Genomic DNA, 21,718 nt, shown 5'->3' with positions numbered 1-21,718 from the left:
CAGGCTGGGTGAGTTGAACTTTCCGCACTGTGGGGTCAGCCTGGGCAGGAGCAGCTGCGACCTGTGGGTCAGTCATATTGCTTCAAGTTTTATATAAGTAGTCTGCTTTACGCAATAAAGGGGATTTATTATCTCATGTCATTAAACTGTTGAGATGTGGGGTGGGCTGCAGGTATGGCTAGATCAGGGAGTGAGCACCACTTATCTTGGCCCTCTTCCACATGAACTATTAAAATGGCCAGTACATATTATATGTTGGCTAATTGAATTTAAATAAAAACAAATTACACAGTAAAAATAATAATAATAATAAAAATAGAAAATGGGCAGCATGATCCTGACTTTTATATGCAAAAATCAAACAGCCAGAGCAAAATAAAGTTTCTTCCCTCCCTACAAGTCAGGAAGTTTAGTGTGATCAGTTGACTTAGGACACGTGCCCATCCCAGGACCCAGAGGGCTGGGAATCTTCTGCCAGACACATTCAGTCAGCGGCCAGCCTGGAAGATAACCAGGTCAATCTCACTCTAGTGATGGAGCTGCTTCCTGCTAGAGGAGCAGGGGTAGCTGGAAGGGATGACTCTGGGCACCCCTGGGTTATAAATATGAGTCAGGTCATCTTGAACACTGAGGAATGGAGAAGTAGGAGAGTCGAAATGGCCTTGCCAACCGAGCTGAAGAGTTGAGGGAGTTCTAGCGCATGTAAGCCTTGGATGTTTCCAGGAAGGCCTTTTGGATTTAACCGGATTTTTGAGCACCCCCCTCTTTTCTACCAAAAGGTAATCAATAACCCTTCAAATGTCGCTTTCTTGGAAAAAAAAAAAGGCATCCTGCTCGTTGACATTTATACATCGAGGGTGGGGATGAACGGGCCAGACAGAGACTGAGTTGGGGGAGAGGGGACACATTCCAAGCAAAGACCAAAGTCATCACGCTCAAGTGAAGAGATGTGACCAGCACAAGGGCAATGCATTCTGGGGTCTTGTGTAGGGACATCTGAGGAGTCCCTGTTTGCTCTCTTTGGTGGAAGTGGACTCCCCCTTTATGTTTTCCAACTAAAGACCAGTAGAGAGAGAGGATGTTGCTTCCAGAGCAGACGATCCACCCCCCTCGCCCCATTCCTGGTGCCCCGCCCCTCCATGCACATGGAATCAGAGGCCTGTGGAGCTGGATTCAGATGCTGCTTCCTCCTTTCCCCGGGACCTTGGGCAAGTCATTTAATCTCGCTGAATCTCAGTTTATTCTGAGGACAAAACAGGGACCCCCTCTCTGGCTGGCAGTGTACTTTGAGGACTGCTGAAAGAAGGAGACACATGCGTGGCCCATCGTGTCTGGCTTTGAGTGAATCATCCAAGAACCCTCACTCATGTGTGCATTGAAAAAGAAGCAGCTTAGCAATTGCCCAGTACATGCCAGCAGCTCACCCGTAGCATTTTACTTTATCTTTGTAACCCCTGGTAAGTGGAGGTGTTGTTTTCCCATTTTACAGAAGAGGAGGCTGAGGGCCGGGCTGACTGACGACCTTTGCAACTTGAACCTGAGCCGGCTAAAGACCACTCTGTAGGGCTGAGGCTAATAGGCAAAGCTTGAATGCCAAGGGGGCAGAAGCCTACAATTCCCACTGAAATTCAGAATCTGAAGGAGAGTGAAGGAGGGACTAGCACATCCTTGGCGGGTACTCAGCAGCCGCTGTGTCCATTCCACTGGGCGTGCATCACTGACCCGTTGCACGGATTTTGATGGACTGCTTTAAATGGACCTGGTTCTGGTTGCGGGAAAGATGGTGGGGTGGCCCCTGTGTCCCTTAGCAAACCTTGAAGAATGGGTGTTAACATCCCATCACACACATGCACAGACCAAGGCTCAAGAGGGTGAAGAAATGGTCCAGAGCCACCTGCCCCGTTGGCTTGACTCCAGAGGAGATCACGGAGTTCATCCTGGAGGAGGTGGGGAGACAGAAAGGCAATATACCAAGGTAATAGAATTTCATTCTGTTTTCTTCCTCCTTTTCTGTGCAGATGACGGACAAGCCTCAGTGCCTCCCTCGGGCGTGCTGCTGCATGGCCACATCTCTGGTCACAGCAGGGGAAAGACCCGGTTCTGATTAAGCATCATCACCCATCACCCTTTCTGGAACACAGTGGCAAAGACAGCATCCATCTGTCCCGCACCGTGACCCTTCCTCCGAGGTCTTCACCCCAAAGAGTCCTTGCACTGTCTCCAAGACGAATTACCCCTCAACCCTGTGGATGTGAAAGGAGGTAATTTTACTAAGTTGGATTAAAGCTTTAAGAGATATTGTCGGCTGTTTCAGGACTGCTGACAAAGCCGCCTACTTTTTTTCCAGAAAGGACAAATTATATGCAAGAAGCCGCAACCCCCCAGAGGGGTCCACTTAGCCTCTGACTGTCACGGGGTGATGTCCCACATCCTGGGGTGGCCATCGCCGGGCAGGAGTGAAGTTAGCCCTCGCAGGCCTGGAGGCCCCCCTGGGAATCCCTGTCTCGCCTTGTGAGCGGGCCTCCATCTCTGGGACTTTCTTCCGAATTCCCCCTCGACCAAGCGTGATTTCCTCCAGCCCCGCCAGCCCCGGGAGGCGCCAGTCCGGACAGCAGAAATGGTGACCCTGAGAAAGAGGACGCTCAAAGTGCTCACCTTCCTCGTCCTCCTCATCTTCCTCACCTCCTTCTTCCTGAACTACTCCCACACCATGGTGACCGCCACCTGGTTTCCCAAGCAGATGGTCGCAGAGCTCTCGGAGAACTTCAAGAAGTTCATGAAGTACACGCACAGGCCTTGCTCCTGCGTCCACTGCGTGGGTCAGGAGAGGGTGTCGGCCTGGTTCGACGAGAGGTTCAACCGGTCCATGCAGCCGCTGCTGACCGCGCAAAACGCGCTCCTGGAGGAGGACACCTACAGCTGGTGGCTGGTGAGAGCCGGGCTGGGGGGTGCGTCTGGGGGCCCAGTGGGGCACGGCTGTGGGCTGCACGGGGGGTGAGGGCAGGGTGCCTGGCAGGGGTCGGGATGGAGGCATCGTTTGTTCGTGCGACAGCTGTTCATGGAAGACCCACTCTGTGTAAATCAGAGCCGAGCGTCCCTATGCGTTCCCCGTGTCTGCTGGAGCAGATGGCCGGCCACCAACTGGGTGACTTAAAACAACAGACAGACCACGCCAGGCTCTGCCTCCCTCTCCACCTGACCCCTCCTCTGGGTCTCTCTCCACCTATGTCGGCAGGACCACCTGTTCCTCCATTCAGGGCCCCCTAAATCCGGGATGATCCATCTCATGATGTTTTAACTTCACGCGGTAAAGACCCGTTCCCACCAGGTCCCGTTCACGGGGAGTTGGGGCTTGGACATACCTTTGTGGAGACCACTGGTTCCCTGCACTACAGATTCCGAGATGCAGAAAAGAGACCAGGTCCTCATTCTCAGGGAACTGTTTCCTGGCTGAGGGAGATAGATGAAAAACCTCGAAGACTGACTCAGCTGGAAATGCCCTGATGGAGGTCACATGAGGTTTGTGATAGAGCCTGGGGGCCCCGGGCCTCTGTAAATGGGGTCATCGGGGAAGGGCTCTGAGGAAGCAGGACTTGAGCTAAGACCCTGGAGGTAGAAGGCACTGGGCATAGAAGGATCCAGAGAATGTGCTCCGGGTCATGGCAGCAGCCAGCATAGGAGCCCTAGGGAGGCCTCCGCGGGGTTCTATTGGAGGAGCAGGGCCCCGGCAGTGGGCAACCCCCACAGTAGGGTTTCTGGTTTGTATTTTGTGCAACAGGAAGCTGCTGTGAATCTGAGGGGAGTCCCAGGATCCGATTGAGGGGTTTGAAAGATTATTTAGGGGGTTGAACTCCAAAATAGAGTGAAGGGGGTGAGAAAGAATTAACTCCTTGCGGATTTATTGGGCACTTACTATATGCCAAGTGTCAATATAATGAAATTGAAAAAATAGTCTTCCCTTTCTTGGGTCGCCAGGGCGGCTAGAGAGGAGGAGACAGCCAGCCACAGGCTGGGGTCATAGGTGTTGCTTCGGAAGGGGAGAGGGGATCCAGAGGCGCAGAGCAGGGGCTCCAAACCCTACCTTAGGGCTGGAGTGGGAGCTCTCAGAGAAAGCTTCCCAGAAGGGACAGTGGTGGAGCTCCTCCTAAAGGACTCAGAGAGGTTGTCCCAGTGGGGAGCACAGGAAGGGCTCTCTAGGCCGAGGGACCAGCTGTGCATCAGCCTGGCAATGTGAACAAGGTTGTGTTAAGAAGTTAGAATTGTGTGTAGGCTGAGAAAATCAGGGGGGGCTTCCTGCAGGAGGCTGGCTTTCCCAGTCAGCAACTCTAAGCAATTCTCGCACTCTGGGGAGCTTCCCGTCTCTTTGAGCAGATGGAAGAGTCTGCAGTGACTCAGAAGATGGGAGTCGGAATGCGCAGGCTCAGTCTTGGTTCGCTGAACTGTGTTGAGCCCCTCGGTGTGCAGGTCCTGGGGTGGGTCCTGGGGAGGTGGGAGAGAGAATAGGCAGGGTCTTCACTCCCTCGAAGATTCCAGTGTCTGCTCTGGGAGGCAGCGGACCAGGCTTGACGAAGATTTGGGCGGGATTTCCACCTCGCACTGGTGACTCTGGGGTGGCTACATCTCTGTTCCTGGGGCTGCCCCGCCCATCATGAGATGTCTAGCAGCATCCTCAGTTTCTACCGACGAGATGCTGGCGTCACCCACCCCCCTGCTGTGAGCCCCAGAATGTCTCCAGATATTGCCCGCTGACCCTGGCAGGAGACAAGGGGCTGCAGAATTGCCCCCATAACCTCCGTGGGTGGGGAAGGAAAGTGAAAACCCAGAAAAGAAAGGTGACTTGCTCCAAACAGCACGTGCCATCCAGCCTTCCGTACCTGGACGTACTGGTGAGAAACTTCTAGAGTGGGTAGCCAGGACGACTTCATCTACTCCCCTCCCAAAGTTCCTCGGGGAGAGCCACTTCTAACGCTCTCAGGCTGACTTAGGCTGTGATGGATAAAAAAGTATATATATTAAAAAAAATCAATTTCCTGCTATAATCTGTGTATCTTTGCAGAAACTGCTCTGTGCCTTCTAGACTTAGGAAGTGGGATGTGCCCTCACCGTTCCTGGCTTTTGCTCCCGACTTTCTTGGTCTCATCAAGAGGGCTCTCGAGGAACCTCTTCATCTGAGTCCTCAGATGCAGGCTCTAACAGCTGCGTCATGAACATTAGTTTGTAACACTTGTATTTATTCTTGCTGGCGGAATGGGCAAGTGATAATGAATTTGCTTCCCCCTGCCCCAGCGCTTATCAAGGCTGAACATTTTTCCAAGTGACTGTTGGTATTTTATCAACTTGTCTCCCACGTCCCAACCCCAGCCCTCCTCGGTAGCCCCTCTCTCCTGGAGCTCAGCGCCGGTGGCCGCTTGGAAGGGGTGTGTGGTGGGGATAGAGATCCCTTGGGAACAGAAATTGATAGAAAGGAGTAGGGCTTTAAAGCTTCTGGGTGCCTAGATGACACAGAGACCAAACGTCCTGAGTGGAGAATCAGGATACCACATCGGACAAGATCTCCTGTTCTCCAGGTGGAGACACAGAATATTTGAAATCAAAACCACCCTGGGAATTCCAAGATGCATCACAGCTCTGCCTGCAGCCACCCCCCACCCCCACCCCAGGGAACCGGGACAATCTTGTGGACAGATCCAGACCCAGGACCCCAACCATAGAGCCCCTGCCTTTCACACATTCGGAGCCTGGCGGGAGCCCACCGGGAGCCCCGCTGTAGGGCACTCAGCTGGCAGAGAGCCAGCGGCAGGTGGCTGGTGCCATGGGGCCCAGGAGGCAAGCTCACACTCTCCCTAGGCTCACTCTGCGCTAGGCCCCTGGGAGCCCTGGGGTAGAGCAGATGACCAGAGTCGTGCTCTCCTACTTAGACTGTGCGAGGGAGCCCTAGCCCAGTGAAGGAGGGGTGCTTTCTGTGGGAAACAGGTGGCTGCAGTGTCAGGGAGACCAGCCAGCCCGCTGAGCCAGGAGGAGTCTGCGGCCAGAACTGCGGGGTCTCGAGCTCCCACCCTGCCTCTGAGCTTCAAGTTTGCCATCAATGGGCATCACAGTCCCGGTAGGCAAAGGAGACAGGGCAGGTGTAAGCTCCAGCGGGAGCGGGAGGACAGGAGTAATCACACGGGGCCACCCCTGGGCTGGCCCCAACCTGCCCATGACCCTCTCCTCCCGCCTGTGTCCCAGTCACGAGGACAAGGGTCCCCTCTGCCGCAGCCACATTTCCACACACTGTTGGACCCACCCGCTCCGTCTGCCCCTGCCTTCTGCCCCGCCCACGTCTTCCTGCCCCAAGCACGGTGCTCAGTGCACAAGACAGTAATACCCCCCGCCTGACGCCGGGTGCCGCTCTGTTCGGGGCCCAGGCCTCGCTTCCAGGCACCGCCCTCCCACCCCCCAGCTTCACCACACCCTGTGAGGACCCCTCACCTCGTTTTCCACTGGTCAGGCTTGCCTCACTGGTGAGGGGCACAGTCGGATCACGTTCCAGTGCAGAGACAAGCTCTGGAGTCAGGCCGGGGGATTCAGGCTATCTTGGGGCCTCTGGGCCATCCACTCCACCTCGCTGACCCTCAGTTTGCTCAGCTGTAAAATGGGTACGTCATACCACCTTGCTCATAAGACAGTTCTGGGGAGTGAATGAGGAAATGCCTGTGACGTTCTTTGAGTGGGGCCTGGTATGGAAGGACCACGGGGGGCTCCTGGGTGGCTTCTACTCAGGTCATGATCCCAGGGTCCTGGGTTCGAGCCCCACGTCAGGCTCCCTGCTCAGCCAGGGTCTGCTTCTCCCTTCCTCTTTGCGCTCTCTTTCTCTCTCACTCTCCCTCCCTCTTGAATAAAAACACAAAATCTTAAAAAAAAATAAGAAAAAGAAGAAGAAGAGGAAGAAGAAGAACCACAGAACACAGGCTTCCACCTATGACGAGGGCTCACAGGCGGGCACACGAGCCTGCTGTAACTTGCCCACTGCATGCACATGGCATCTAGAGCATGGGGGGGGGTGCTCTGCTGTGTTGGGTCTGGTGGGTGTCAACCCCGGCGGAGCTCAGCACCCTGAGTGGGTGTCTGTCTGTCCGTCTGTGCTTGCTGCTCAGACGCCCAGGGCCGGACAGACAAGCCCACAGCAGCCGGACATTACACGATGCCTGTGGCGAGGGTCCTGCGTGCCGAGCACATGCGTAAGGCAGAGACCAGTATTTTGGGGGACTGTGGGAAGCCTCACAGGTGCCGCAAGGCGAGCTGGACTGGGAAGGAGGAGCAAGGTTCACTGGCGGAGCAGAAAGGCAGGACAGGGGTGGGGGCAGCATACGTCCTTCCAACACACTCGGTTGGGGGGTTGGGACAGGAGGTGCAGAAGGCCAGACATCATGCCTCGAGGCTCCCCTATAGTCCTTCTGTGGCCCGAGTGCAAGTGTGCCAGGACGTGTGCCTCCCTGGCCCCTGCCCGCTGAAGTGGACCCTGCCATGGAGATCATGTCCCCCGCCCTACCCCGTCCCTCGATGCAGTCGCCCCATGCAGCTGCAGCCCTGACTCCAGCGTCTGCTTCCCAGCCCTGCCTGAAGTCACAGGGCGGCCTCCAGGAGCCCTGACCCCAGCAGGCAGGCTCCTGCGGGGCGCTGACCAAGAAGGATACTTGGAAGTTCCTGCAGAGGAGTGAGTGAGACAGAGAGGTTGTCTTTGAACTTCTCAGTATTCCCTCCTGCGGGCGAGTTAGCAGCCTAGTGGACCCTTTGCTGTCCCTGACGAGAGGGAAATTGGAGTATCCCTTCCCAAGGGAAACGGGCACAGGGACACAGATGAGCACTGAGGGCCCTGCCCCATCTGACCTCGCGGGCAGGTGCACAAGTTAGGATTCTCCTGCAGAAGTTTCCCACCCAAGCTCTGGCTGGTTCCGCTGCGGACGTGTGGGTGCACGTGCCCGATGGCCTCACCCTTCTCCCCTCTGGGCCTCCGTCTCCGCTCCTGACGGCAAAGCACTACAGCAGATTCGAGGTCGCCGACGGGATGTAGCCGGCCTCGAGATTCCAGGTGATGGCGGGGCCGGGCATTCAAGACCCTCACATCCCAGCACGAGGAAGGGAGTCCACGGAGTCTGCAGTGGTCTCCTGCTGTGCAGTTGCAAGGACTTTAATCCGCCCCCGTGCTTGGGGACGCACTTGTCCAGTCCCGTGCCGCCTTCCTTCCAGCGAAGCGTGGGCAGCGGGCCCGGGCCAGTGACAGTCTGAGCGGGAATCAGATAACATTGTTTGGTGTGATTACTTTTTTTAACTTCTGCCAAGTAATCCTTGCTTTCCACTTGCGGTAGGGATGGGAGATTTCTTTTTAAAATGAACTTTTTTTTTTTTTTTTCTTGAAGTGAGCCATTAAAAATGAGTAAGACAGCCGTAGCCGTGTTAAGACACCGCCGTGCTGTGCTCCCTAAGTCCCATCTCCCAGGGCCTCAACACTTCAGACCACGGGGACGTGCCTCCAGGACAGTGTGGACGGGGTCCTCCACCTGCACCGGCAGCACCACCCGGGAGCCTGTTGGAAGTGTGGGATCCTGGGTTCAGCCCAGTCCCACTGAGTCAGGCCATTTGAATTAGCAAGATCCTGGGTGGCTGCCCATCCGGGAGCTTGGAGCTGCCCCAGGAGATCTTACCGCAAGCAGGTGTTTAATCTGGGGATTGTTCTGTTTTATTGTGTTGAAATGTACATAACATAATGTTGACCGTTGTGACCATTTGTACGTGTACAGCTCAGTGGCATTGAGGATGTTTCCACTGTTACACAACCAACCCCGACTCCCAGAGCCAGCGTTTCTTCTGTTGTGCCTGCAAACCCCGCCCCTGTTCAACGCAACCCCCCTCCCCAAGCTAACTGCCTTTCCACCTTCCATACTATGCATTTGGCTCCCCTAGGGGACCTCATACAGTGGAATCCTACCGTATTTGTCCTCCTGTGTCTGGCGTAGGTCAGTAAGCGTGTTTCCAAGTCCCAGCGGTTCCTTTATTATTTTTTTTCTTTTTTGAGATTTTATGTATTTGTGAGAAAGAGGAGTCACAAGCAGAGGGAGGGGCAGAGACAGAGCGAGAAGCACAGACTCCCACTGAGTCAGCTCATGAGTTGAATTCCCTTCTTGTTCATGACTGCGCGACGTGCCACACCTATTTCATCCGGTCCCCTGCCAGTGGACACGTGGGTCGCTTTCCAGCTTTTGGCTCTGGTGAATAACGCCGCCGTGAACGTGGGTGTGCGGGGCTCTGCGCGGGACCCTGCTTCCAGTCCTTTCGGGTGTAGACTTGGGAGCGGAAACTGTGGCTTCCATGGTGTTCTATGTGGGTTCTCCACGTGGCCACACCATTTTCCATGCCTACCAGCAATGCCCGAGTGTGCCCCTTTCTCCACATCCTCTCCAACACTTGTTTCACTTTCTCTCATTTACTGTACCTTCCTGGGGGTGTGGCGAGTGGTCCAGACCCTGTTGCCTGCAGCTCTCCCGCGGCTTGTCTGAGGAGATGCTGAAGGTTTTCACTACAGGAACCACACCCCTGGTGTGCCCCTCCTTTGGAGATCTGATTCCTTCCATCTCAGGGCAGGGGCTGCATGCCTGTATCCCCCCATGGGCCCCGCCACGAATCCCCTGGACAATGGCCACAGCGAGTTGTAACCTCTTTTCTCTCCCATCCACTACCCTGGGGCTGGGGCTGGGGCTGGGAGAGGCTGGTGGGACTCACCCCACAGCCCCTCTCCTGCCCAACACACCCCCGCCCCAGCCCCTGCAGCTCCAGGGACTGAACTTTCTGAAGGTCAAGGTTCCAATGGTCTGAGACAGGAGCAGTATTGTGGGAGGGACTTTTAAGTGGGTTTCTGAAAGCCTGGGTTCAAATCCTGCTTTGGATGTGGGACACATGATTCACCCAGTCTGGGCCCCACGGTGTCCTCCTCGTCTGCTGTTCAGATGGGATGCGGTGTGCCCGAGGTTGGTCACAGGGTCAGAGAAGACACTGCTTAATCAGGAAAGGTCTCCAGGTTTTACCATGAGTGAGGAAGTCAGGAAACGCGGAGCTCGGTCTCAGAAGATGCCAACAATGTGCTAGACAGACGTCGAAAGCCTTGATGCATCCAGCAAAGGGCTGGTTTTTTGGTCTTGCTGGAGCCCAGTGGTCCCCCGGCGGTGGGCAGGAGAATGAAGGGAGCCAAGGCCAGGGAGGTGGCCTTGGAGGGTCACCTGACCCTTCTCCTCTCACCCAGTGTCATTGACTAAGTGGCCAGTGGAGTCACAGGCACGTAGCTGGTGCTCAGAAAGCATTTGCAGAACGAGGGAGTGATCTCTTTCCCGTTCCCTTGAGCGGCTCCTGGGCTTCTGGTGGGTCTCCAGGTGCCCAGGAGAAAGGAAGGTACCAAGGAAGGGTCCATTGAGCGCAAGTGGGGGGCTTGGGGCCCAGCATGGGGGCGGCTGAGTGGCCCCAGTCAGAAGCAGCACAGACGGGCTGACCTTTCTCCTCTGTTCTCGGCCCGCAGAAGCTCCAGCGGGAGAAGCAGCCCAATAACTTGAACGATACCATCAGGGAGCTGTTCCAGGTGGTGCCCGGGAACGTAGACCCCCTGCTGGAGAAGAGGTCTGTGGGCTGCCGGCGCTGTGCTGTGGTGGGTAACTCCGGCAACCTGAAGGAATCGTGGTATGGGCCTCAGATCGACAGCCACGACTTCGTGCTCAGGTGAGTGCCTGGACCCTCGGAGCCACTAGAGACACCTCGGCTCAGGACCAGGAGGTCAGGACTCCCGTGCTAGCATGCCCAGACTTCCCCATGGACCCAGCACCCCCACTGCCTCCCATAGTCCTCAGTTTCCCCGGTAGTGCATCGTAGGAAGGAGGCGGACCGACCATGCCTCTCTGGACCCAGCTGGGAAATCCTACAAGGGAGGAAGCCAGCAGGCCAGGAGGTTGGCTCATAGGGGCCTGGAGAGAGGGCAAGATTTCTATGAAGACTGGTTTAATCTCTAAAATTCAGCCCCATTTTGGAATCTAAGCCATAATAAAACTATACACTTTTAACAAATACGTTTCCTTATCTCCAAATAAAATAGATCCTCCAGGAAGATGTGTATCCTGGGTTTCTTGTAATCTCCACCCCACTGTTCACTCGGCAGTGGGGCTGCCATTCCCAAGCCACCTTCTAGAATCATCCCCTGTTCCTGGGCTCTCCGCATTTATGTGCTCAGAGCATGAGCCTGGCTTCTCGGAGCCTCGGTGAGCCTGGCGTGCACCCTTGGGTTCCGGGTCAGACAGACCCGCGATCAAGGCTGCCACCTGCTAGTTCTGTGTCCTGGGACAAATTCTTGGCATTCCGGTTTCTTCCATCATGGAATAGGAGCACAGGATACCTCCCGGGCGTGGTTGTCATTAAGGTGCAACACGGCGCCTTCCTGGGTCGGAAGGGTGCCTTGTGCACGGTAGGTCTGCGACAGTGGCAATGATCGGGCTCGCTGGAGATCCTGGAAGAGACAGAGATAGCAAAAGCTTTCCAGCTGCCTCTTAATCATCTCTGTTTCACAGCTGAGGGAGCTGGGCCCCCGAAGCAGCGCCCGTGCGATGCGATGCGTGTCCCTCTGTCCCTTCTCCCCCAGGATGAACAAGGCCCCCACGGTGGGCTTTGAGATGGACGTTGGGAGCAAGACCACTCACCATCTGGTATACCCCGAGAGCTTCAGGGAGCTGGCGGAGAATGTCAGCATGGTCCTGGTCCCCTTCAAGACCACCGACCTGGAGTGGGTGGTCAGTGCCACCACCACGGGCACCATCTCTCAGTGAGTCCCAAGGCTCCCAAGGGGGAGGGGAGGGGGGGGCGTGGAAGCCGTTGTCTACACCCCCATGGACCCTCAGTTTCCCCCACCATGCTGTTCCTACACCAGAACACCCCCCACCCCCATCACCAGACTTGCTTCTGGAATGCACCCAGCCTGCAGCAGCTCCTGGTCCCTTCTCTCTCTCTGAGCTCCAAACACCCATGGGTACCCACGATCCCCCTGGTCACGACTCCGGGACAGGCCTCCAAGGCTTCCTGGAAACTCCTGGGGAGGAGGGGCCCCCCTGGGAAGAACTTGGAAAGAACTCCCCACACATGAGAGTCCTGTTCTGCCCCTTCCTGCCTCTGCCTTGCACCCTGAGGGGGACAGCGCCCCTGCTTTTGAAGCTATCAAAGTAGTCATGGGTGGCGGTGGAGGCAGGCTGGGAGGCAGCATGCCAGCCCGTCCTGGGGCTCATATCCGAGTGGCTTTTTTGTCCCAGGCAGTGCCCTGCACCCTGGGCTCTGGCTGTCTACTCGAGTTCCCACACTGCTCATTCCTTCGCCTCCCTTCCCCCAGGGGGACCCAGAGGCCTGCCCCAGCACGCAGCCCTACCTGGGAGCCAGGCTGGCATCTGGGCCATATTCCTAGTTCCCTACTCTTCCTGGAAAGAAGGGGCTTTGCCGTCCAAATGGCCAGACGCCTCCCAGTCTGAGGCCAGCAAGCCTGACGGACTGGGGTGCGGGAAGCTGGGGGCCGCCCTCTCCGGAAGGCAGTGAGGGAAGTGGGCTTGGGCAGGGGTGAGGGGGCCACGCCTGCGCTCGGCTGCTCACCCCTCCCACCCCAGGATCAGGAGCAGGAATTGCCCCCATAGATAGGACTTAAGGCCAGGGGGCTGGGCATTTGCACCTTCGTCTTGGGGCACATGTAACCTCGCAGATGGAAAGGGGGTCTTTGTAGGGCTCATCATTCAGCGCTGCAGCCCTGAGCTGTGCTTCTTCAGGCTTGCTAGGAGCAAGTCCCCCAGTCCTCAATTTCTTGGGGGGTGTGGAGGGGGAAGCAGCAGTTTGAAAATTTTCTCGAGTTAGCCAAGAGCGCCCTCTGGTGTCCACGATGGGCTACTGCTACAGGAGGAGGTGGCGTCCCTATGCCCTGTCCAGGATCCATCCCCCCAGGGGCATGCGGCCAGCCTGGGCCCCTAGCCACACTGACCACCCCCTCTTTCTCCACCTGCAGCACCTACGTTCCTGTCCCCGCAAAGATCAAAGTGAAAAAGAATAAGGTAAGTCAAGGTTCAGGCCCTTGTCCTCTGAGCTGAGGCTCAGTTCCACGGCGGAGAGCCCCATCTCCCTTCCGCCGGCACCTGGCTGCCAAGAGCCCCCGGGGCCCATGGGCTGGTGGATGCCGGAGCCCCTAGGCAGCTTCCCTGCTCCACAGACAGATCCTGGGACAGTTCTCCATGGGGGACCCCGGCCCAGCAGCCTTGCTAGGATACAGCCCTAGCCTCAGACCCTCGGGCCCAGCCCAGACCTGCTGTGTCAGAAACTCTGCAGGGAGGGGGTGGCCCAGCCACGCGGGCTTCTTCCAGCCTTCCAGCGATGCGGGTGCCCGTGGCCTTACAGTACACACCGGTGCTGTACATACGGTGTGCGCTTCTCAAGGCCAGACCTCACCTCTCGGCCCCCAACTCCATCTTCCCCAGTGGCACCCCTAGGATGGGGCTGGCCAGGACCTGGGCAAAAGGCAGAAGGAGGAAAGAAGTGTGAAGTGTCTACCACACTGTTCTTGGCATACCCTGTGTGCTTTTCACCTGGTGAGATCAGGGTCAGAGAGGCCAAGTGACTTGCTCGGGAACACACAGCTCTTTCGCGGTGTGTCTGGAGTTGGAGCACTCCCCGCGCCTCCAGCCCCTGCCCTTCATGCCCGGCGCACGGCCCTGGGGAGGGGCCACGTGGGAATCCCTGGAGGGCCGAGTGGGAAGAGGGGAGAGCCTCCCAGATGCCCGTGGCTGAAGGCCAGGCTGAGAGGAACAGTTCGGCAGAGCCCTCACGGTCCTCCGCTCCGGTCTCTTCCTAGGGTCTGGCACTGGGCTTCGTGGACACACATGCGCACCATCTACTGCCTGAGGTCTCCTTCCCTGACCTCCTGGCAGCGCTGGGGGTGGGGAGCGTGGTGTTAAGGTCTGGTCTGATACCAGACCCCTCCTGGCTCAGCCAGCCTGACTGTGTCGCTCCGGGCACCTCGCTAGCCTCTCTGAGTTCAGTTTCCTCACACATGGGGCCCTGTTACGGCGTGGAGACCGTTCAGTCCCACCGCTGGCAGAACGGGTGTCCCCGTGCCTGTGTTTCCTGCTGGGTGACAGGGCTATCTCTGTCCCTACCTCATGCTGTTCCCTGGAACCTTCATGGCCTGACTGGAATGTTACCCGGATGTCTCCTCCTCAGCGAGGCTTCTCTCTTGGGGGGCTGTACTGTCTCGCTGCTTCATTTCTCTCCGTCTCACAGTTGTGGTTGAGCCTCCCGGGCCCCGTGATGAGGTTACTGCCTGTCCTTCCCACTACGTGTCAGGCCCAGAGTTCGGGGGCGTTCATCCTGGGCACGGCTCCGTCCCCCAAGGCCACAACATTGCGGGGTGGGGGGGACACTCGCAGGCGCGCAGGGGTCCTTCGCAGCAGCTCACGAAGGGCTGTGTCCTCCCGCAGATCCTGATCTACCACCCGGCCTTCATCAAGTACGTCTTCGACAGCTGGCTGCAGGGCCACGGGCGGTACCCGTCCACGGGCATCCTCTCCGTCATCTTCTCGCTGCACATCTGCGATGAGGTACGCCCCCCCGGCCCCGGCCCCGTGCCCGCCCAGCCACCCATGAGGGCTTCTCCAGCCACGTTTCCTAGAGCGTCCGTGAGAGCCTCTGCCATCGGGCTGACCTCCATCCCCCTGCTGGGGCCCTGACACAGCTCTTGTTCCAGAAGCTCCGATGCCGATCGCCACGCTGGATGCTGCCGTGACTCTCCAGTGCTGCTCTCAGAGTGGGCTGCACGGGGTAGCAGTGTTCGCTGGATACGTTCTCGGGAGCGAGGGTCCCGGGTCCCTCCACGCGGGCTCCCGAGGCAGAGGCAGAACCAGTGGGTGGAATCTCAGACATGGGGGCAGAATCATGAATCACGGGGCAGATCCTACCCTGGAGGGCCCTCGAATATTCCTTCCTGCACATCTTCCTCTCATCTCCCGAGACCCAGTTCAAGTGGCACCAGCTCTCACAGATGCCTGGAGTCCTGGGCCTCCGCCTTCCTGTGTGGGCGGGAGCCCGGAGGTTCGCCCCCCCCTCCCCTCCCTGGTGCTCAAGGTCAGTCAGAGCTCTGAGGTCTGACCCCGGACTCCTGCGTCCCCCAGGTGGCCCCGATGAAGGTCTGCCTGAGCTCTGATGTACTTTGCGCAGTGCTGGGCACGGAGGAAGTGCTCAGTACATGCTTGTCACATCCTGGAAAGCCCCCACCCCCGCCCACTGGCCAGGGAGGGCCCCTGGACCACGAGGAAATTAGCCTCAGGGAAGAAGACGACCCGCACCTACCACCTGCCTCCATGGGGTCGGTCCTCTCGGCCCCATTTTCCAGATGAGGGAAGTGAGGCTCCGAGCAGGGGTTTGGCAGTTTCAGGCTCTACCAGCGAGTAGGACAGAGCTGGGAGCCTTGCTCTCACCACCCCCCCCTTCCGCCCCCCTTCCCGCTCTCCTCCCCCTGCCCCCACCTCCTGGAGCCCTGGGGTGGCGGTCCCCCAGCCCCAGCTCCCTCAGGGCCTCCCGTCGTGCCTTCTGGCATCACACTAGACTTTCCCAGAACTTGCTGTTACTTCAGAAAGCCCCTGCAGGTCCAGGAAGGAACTGGAAGGGTGTACTAGTAGAGGGGTTTATGTGACTCTCCGGATGCTGTGTTTGCAGATTTGGGGGTTACCCACGGGCACCCCTTCTTAGAGGTGCCACCTGTCTCACTGCTGTCTGGTTCTGACCCATGCTTTGCCCCCGCAGGTGGACTTGTACGGCTTCGGGGCGGACAGTAAGGGGAACTGGCATCACTACTGGGAGAACAACCCTTCGGCGGGGGCTTTTCGCAAGACCGGGGTGCACGATGGAGACTTCGAGTCCAACGTGACGGCCACCTTGGCGTCCATCAATAAAATCCGGATATTTAAGGGGAGATGATGCTGCCGAGAAGCCCCGGAACCCGCCTCTCCGTGGCCAGCCCCAGCCTCGCGCTGGAACCGTTCTGCCCAGGGGGCTTTGAGGGCCATTCTCGGAGGTGTGTTCCGGGGCCCCTCATGGCCTCTCGCACCCAGCATTTGGCAGCATCTGCAGAGCGAGTCTCAGGACTGGTCCTCGATGGGGAGACCCCACCCCAGGGCTGTCCTGGAGCCGGCAGAAGGTGGGGAGACGCGGGGGAGGTCCAGTCTCTAAATGCTCAAGTCATTTTGTTTTCTGGTGGAGGTGGGGGCAGACACCAAAGACTCCAAGCTCCCAAGTGAAGGACAGTTTCCCAGGGAGAGAGTTTCCCAGAGACTTTCCTCTGCCCAGGGTCCGGGGCTGAGTCCCAGATTCTGATTCTCTCTGGGATCTTCCCGAGTGAGGAGGACCTCGGGACAGAGCCCCATCGGACCACATGGACCCTGGGGGCGAGACGGCGCCTTTCTTTGCACGCTGCCTGCCCCCTCCCTCACTTGGCACGACCACCCCACCTGTGCTGTCTTCCCCGAGCTCGTTTCTGGTGGCCGGGAGGGGCTCCCCAGCCCGAAGGTCTTCATGGCCAAGTGCTGCAGACTCCGCAGAGGACTTCTTCCCAAGCTGACATCTCCTGGAGTGATCGATCTTGGTTGCGATCATCATGGCTGACAGCAGATCTGACTACTTCCATGTGCCTTTGTGTTTGGGGGAGAAATGTGCGCATTGGCTGAAATGAGGCAAAAGCCTTGACTCGGGAACTGGGGGACCCCTGGTCTCATAACCCCCTGCTCCAGAGCCGGGGATATCTTTTCTAGTTTCCTGGGGTGGTGCCGGATCTGGAACAAAGTTAGGATGACACTCGACACTGTCCAGAGAGACATCCTCCGCAGGAGGTCATTCTTACATTCACCGATGGTTGGATTCGGTGCCCATGACCTTCCACGCCCAGAACCTCCATCAGCCAGCACTTTCCCCTGGAGCCCACGCTCTGGGCCAAGTCCCTCCTGGCCACCTGCACAGTGTCCTGGGGGAGGCAGGGCCATCCTGGGAACGTGACCCTCAGAGTGGGAGAAGACATACCTCACCCTCTCACCCCCGCGCTGCTCTGGTTCGTCCTCATCAGCCTACCTGATTATTTATTGATTCTTTTATTTTTTTTAATTCAGCTGAGATTGTGTGCACTTTGGGGCTCTGTGGCTGGTCCTGATGTTTTAATTAAGCTTGCTCTTGCTTCAGCTGGCAGCCGGGGCACAGGGAGCTTAAATCTATTCTCATGGGAATCCTCAGCTTTGGGGTGGGAGGCATCTAGGGCTTGGGGGTTTGCCCCTGGGCAGATCCCGGGGTTCCGGGTTGTTAGGTTCATGGAGGCTCTGCACCTCCTTCCCTTCAGCTCCGCCTTCTTTCCCTGTCCTTGCGGACTGGGTTCAGTCTCAGGCGAAGAGTCTCCAAAATGCAGTGGGATTCCCTTAGGGCCAGGTGGGGAGTGGGGTCGCACCTGCTGGAGGACGGTGATGGTCGGTCGGCTCCCGCTACTGATGTTGAATCAGAGAAAGCACTTTTCTTGTCGAGAGCTTTTCCTACTAGGCCACTGTGACTTTGAGGACGCGTGACAGTGTCCCCGGGGAGAGGGAAGCGGGCCGGTCTCTGGAGCCACGGGGCCTGTCTCCTGAGCTCCTTGCTGTCCTCTGGCAAGCTCTGTTCTCCTGGCTGCCGTCTGTCCTTCTGTAAACAGGGAGGGAGGCATCTGGGGAACTCAGGGGCCACAGAGGGTGTCAGGCAGTTCACAGGTGCCCCCAGAAATAGCATGCCCCATTTATGTGTTTCCCCCAAGCCTGTGCGTAGGAGCATTTTCCTGGGGAGAGGCTCTGTAGTTTTCACTAGATTCTCAAAGATGCAGAATCCAGGCAGTTGTTTACAAAAAGCAAAGTAACAGCGAGCCGACAAACAAAAACCCGTTCCAGCTTGAAAATCCTCCAAAATGTAAGACTCTCCTGACCGATCAAGGCTCCTACGTCATGATGAGGTCATCGTTCTGATCATAAGTCCCCAAAGACTAAAGCAGGTGTCTGCTGGTTGGCTGATTCATCCCTTGAGAAAAGTGTCCCCTAAGACAGGGAGCAGAAAGGACTCCTGAGCCCCTCCCCGAGTCCCGGGAGCTGAGTCCACTCAGAGACGACACGTTCAGAACGTGCCATCTGTCTCTGGGCTTGGCGGAGTCAGAACGGGTCCCCAGAGCGAGGAGGGGTCCGGCTCAGCTGCCTGATCCTGGCCGTCTCTCCCTCCCTCCCGCTGGGCCCTTCAAGCTGTTGAGAGGCCTTCCCGGCTTCCCATTTCACAGAGGAGAAAAGCAAGGCCCAGAGAAGGAATGTGACTTGCAAAAGTGAACCGGTTGGGACGGAAAGCACAAGTCAAACACTTGGAGCAGAAATACAATGTCGTTGCTCTCTGTTTGAGGCATCCCAGGGTGGCCTTTCCCTGCTGGGTTCCGCCCAGCATCTCTGAGAACGGTGACCTGGTGGAGGTTTCTGGTAGCTCAGCCTCTCACCGCTGGGCTCCTCCTGAGGCTGCTGGTGGTGGTGGCCCTGGCCAGCTCCGGGGTCTGCCCCTCCCGCCATCCCTCCCGTGGGGGAGACAGGCTTGCTCTCCACCCCACCCCCGCCCCAGCACACACCTCTTTGTGTTCCTTGGCTTAGCCAGGGGGCAGGGTCTTCACCGAAGAGCGCCCATCATCATGGCTGGGACTGAAGGCGTGGGTGGGCTTAAGACCACTGCTGTCCTCCCCGGGCGTCTGAGAATCCAGCCAGAGTATTTCCCACGGAGCACTTGGTGGGAAGTCCCCAGGGAAGGCTCTCAAGGGCCCACTGCAGTGCTGGGCTCCGGGCCCAAGGCTCTCCATCTGCTCCTCAGGTCCAGAGCTCCCTGGAGACCAGTCCTGGGCCAGAGGCAGAGAGCAGAGGTGTCCCTACCTGTGGTCAGTGTGAGCCTGAAGCCAGAAAGACTGGAGCCAAGAAGAAGGAGAGATCACAGCACCCTCCCCAACCCTGTGGGGCCAGGAGACTGATTTTTCTTGAGCTGCAGTCACCTTTGCAAAATCAGCACCTGGGTCCACATCCCCACTCCCATCCCCATCCCCCATGCCATCACTCCCCCCCCCCCCCATCTACCTGCCAGGGCAGAGAGCAGGGAGGGTTTGGTTTGTAGCGTCTGCCTTCCAGAGCCATAGGGCAGACAAAGTTCTTAAAGCGATGCTTTTCCGGGCATGCGCTTAGTGGGAGAAGCCAGGTTGAAGAAAATAGGACTGAAAATGGAGAAGCCAGACAAGAAGGTGGGGAGAACGATCCTTGCAAGTTAGAACTTACCAGAAGGACAGGGCCTCTGGCTCCGGGGTGCAGTGGAATCACAGGGAATATTAGAACCGTGATGTTTGCGTCTAACAATTCTCTTCGAGGCAGCCTGAACACAAAAATGGAAAACAGAAAAGAACTCACCGTCCGTCCACTTTCTCCAGGGAAGCACAAGCCAAAGATGGCTGGCCGCGGGCCATCGGGGACGAGCCGCTGCCCTTGCCCCTCTGCAGAGCTCAAGGTCATTGTCATGTCCATCATGGACCTCTGGTTGGAAGCAAACGTGCCCATGGGCCACCAGCTGGTCATCCTCTCCTGTGGTCTGGGCTGACGGGTTTCAAGAGAGAGTCCGCTTTCACCGGCCCTGGTGTTGAACTTGACCCCGCTGCTCCCTTCTCTCAAAGGGCAGGACTGCCCTCTGTGCCCTCCTGTGGGCAGCCCTGAGCCAGACACCAGCTTCCCCCTGGGTTCGTATCAGGAGGGGCCGCCCTGGGGGACAGACACGGCTGCCCACCGGCGCCTGGCCCTCACCAGATTCACCTCAAAGCCAAAGTTTCTTGAGCACTTTCTGTTCTTTGCAATCATGTTTGGTTCCTTGTTGGTGTTTTTAAGAAATTTACTTTCTTTTCCCTCTTGCCTCGTTCCCGTGTCCGTGTGGTAGCCGAACGCCGACCGGGGTGCATTTTGAAGGAAGGTAGCAAGAGTCGGCCTGCCCCAGCCTCTGCTCTGTTTTATTTATTGTGGAATATTTCCAATGATTCAAATCAGAGTGAATTAAAACAAAGCTATTTTATCGTTCGGGGGTGGTCGTCGTCTTTCTGCGAGGGTCGCGCCTTCCTCCTTCCCCTCACAGCTTCCAGTGGGCTTACTCTCAGTCCTAAAAAAAGGCCCCCAATGGCTCACCTGCTAGGGGGCCGCCTCGGTTAGTGTCTGCCCCGACCACAGGCCCAGAGGTTCAGAGCATGAGCCTCTCAGATACCGCAGCGCCCCTTGCGGCTGTGTGACTCCGATGGGTCCCCAAACCTCTCTGGATCTCGGCTGCCCCCTCTGCCAAACGGGACACGATGGTACCGGCCGTCAGAGGGGGTGTGAGATCAAGAAGAAAAGAAGCTCAGGGAGCCTGGGGGCTCGGTCGGTGGGGAATTGTCTGCTTTGGGCTCAGGCCACGGTTCTGGCTTCCTGGGATGGAGTCTCGCATCGGGCTCCCTGCTCAGCAGGAAGCCTTCTCCCTCTCCGTCTGCCTCCCTGCCTCCCCCCAAGTTCATACTTACTGGATCTCAAATAAGTAAGTAAAATCTTTAAAAAAAAAAAAAAAAGGCAACTCAGGAGACCCGCCCCAGGAGATGTGCGCCAGCTGCTCCAAGCTTTTGCTGAGTGAAATAGCCTTGTCCAGGGCCCCATGTGGGCTGAGTTAGGGTTCAGCTTTTCCTCCAATAAATGGGTACATCCGTGGATGAATCCAAGTTTGATCCAAAGTGGGCACAGATCTCTTGTGAGAAGATCCAGAAATCCAGGACTGGGGTTCTGCAATGTGCATTTGGTGGATATAGTACCACCCCCCAATCTGTGTGGCCGGTCGCACTTTGCACGATGCCTCCCTAGACAACGATCCTGAATTCTCAAAGCAGCCCTAGGAGGGCCACCTGGGTTTCCAGGTGTGCAAAGGAGTGGAGAATTAAAGCCAGCTGAGGGCAGAGGTGGGGCTCAAAGCAAGCCTCCCCTCGGCAGATCCGGGGCTCCCTGTCCCTCTGCTGCCTCCCAAGAGGACATCTCCCAGGCTCATCTGGGCAGCTGGTCTGTGGTGACCCTGTGAGGGCAGCCCTCAGAGCGGAGGGGGGCAGAGAGGAACATAGGCGCCCTGGAGTCACGCCGCCTGTGTTCCTTCTTATTAGCTCTGTGAGTTTAAGGAAGTTCCTTAACCTCTCTGTGCCTGAGCTCCTTTTGGACAGTCAGGGGCCTGGGGTACGCCCCTTAGAAACATGCTTGAAGGTGGAGTGTGTTAACACACACCGCAGGCTAAGAAGACTCGGGTGACCAAGAAGCCCCCAGTGGATGTTAGCTGTTATTAAACCAAATTCAGGCATGAAGAAGGAGATGATAGCAAACCGTGAGGCCCGCTGGGGCACCCAGGCTGATTTCGTTCGCCCCCTCCCTTTCTGGCACCTCTTCCCTGGCGCCTACTCCCTTTGCTGGGGGCTTTGGTGTTACTTCTGATTGCTTCCCAAGTGGTTTCTTCAACTCTTAGCTTTCCCTTTCCTCTTCGACGTCATCACTTCATTATCCTCCCGCTCTCGGCACCTGCTCTCAGACAGTGTTAGCACACTCCTCTCCCGCCATCCCCCTCCAATAGA

General features: G+C 57.4%; 1 protein-coding gene across 4 annotated transcripts in view; it reads left to right on the top strand.

Moving 5' to 3' along the window:
* The window catches only part of ST3GAL1 (ST3 beta-galactoside alpha-2,3-sialyltransferase 1), an 89,322-nt gene extending 69,157 nt beyond the window's left edge, over positions 1–20,165 (top strand). For 3 of the 4 annotated variants that reach the window (XM_045078151.1, XM_045078154.1, XM_045078153.1), the window contains exons 4-9: positions 2,019–2,929; positions 10,547–10,743; positions 11,654–11,833; positions 13,049–13,094; positions 14,514–14,633; positions 15,835–20,165. In XM_045078151.1, the coding sequence (XP_044934086.1) occupies positions 2,618–2,929; positions 10,547–10,743; positions 11,654–11,833; positions 13,049–13,094; positions 14,514–14,633; positions 15,835–16,008 (1,029 nt within the window). In that variant the 5' untranslated portion in view covers positions 2,019–2,617 and the 3' untranslated portion in view covers positions 16,009–20,165. The remainder of the gene's footprint in view (positions 1–2,018; positions 2,930–10,546; positions 10,744–11,653; positions 11,834–13,048; positions 13,095–14,513; positions 14,634–15,834) is intronic. The other variant, XM_045078152.1, reaches the window with a different exon arrangement.
* The last annotated feature ends 1,553 nt before the right edge of the window (positions 20,166–21,718 follow it).

Source organism: Mustela putorius, unplaced genomic scaffold (assembly GCF_011764305.1).
Source record: "Mustela putorius furo isolate JIRA1106 unplaced genomic scaffold, ASM1176430v1.1 tig00000228_pilon_pilon_pilon, whole genome shotgun sequence".
Taxonomy (NCBI): domain Eukaryota; kingdom Metazoa; phylum Chordata; class Mammalia; order Carnivora; family Mustelidae; genus Mustela; species Mustela putorius.
Note: the sequence above shows the minus strand (reverse complement) of the source record. Positions and strands in the feature narration are given on the sequence as shown.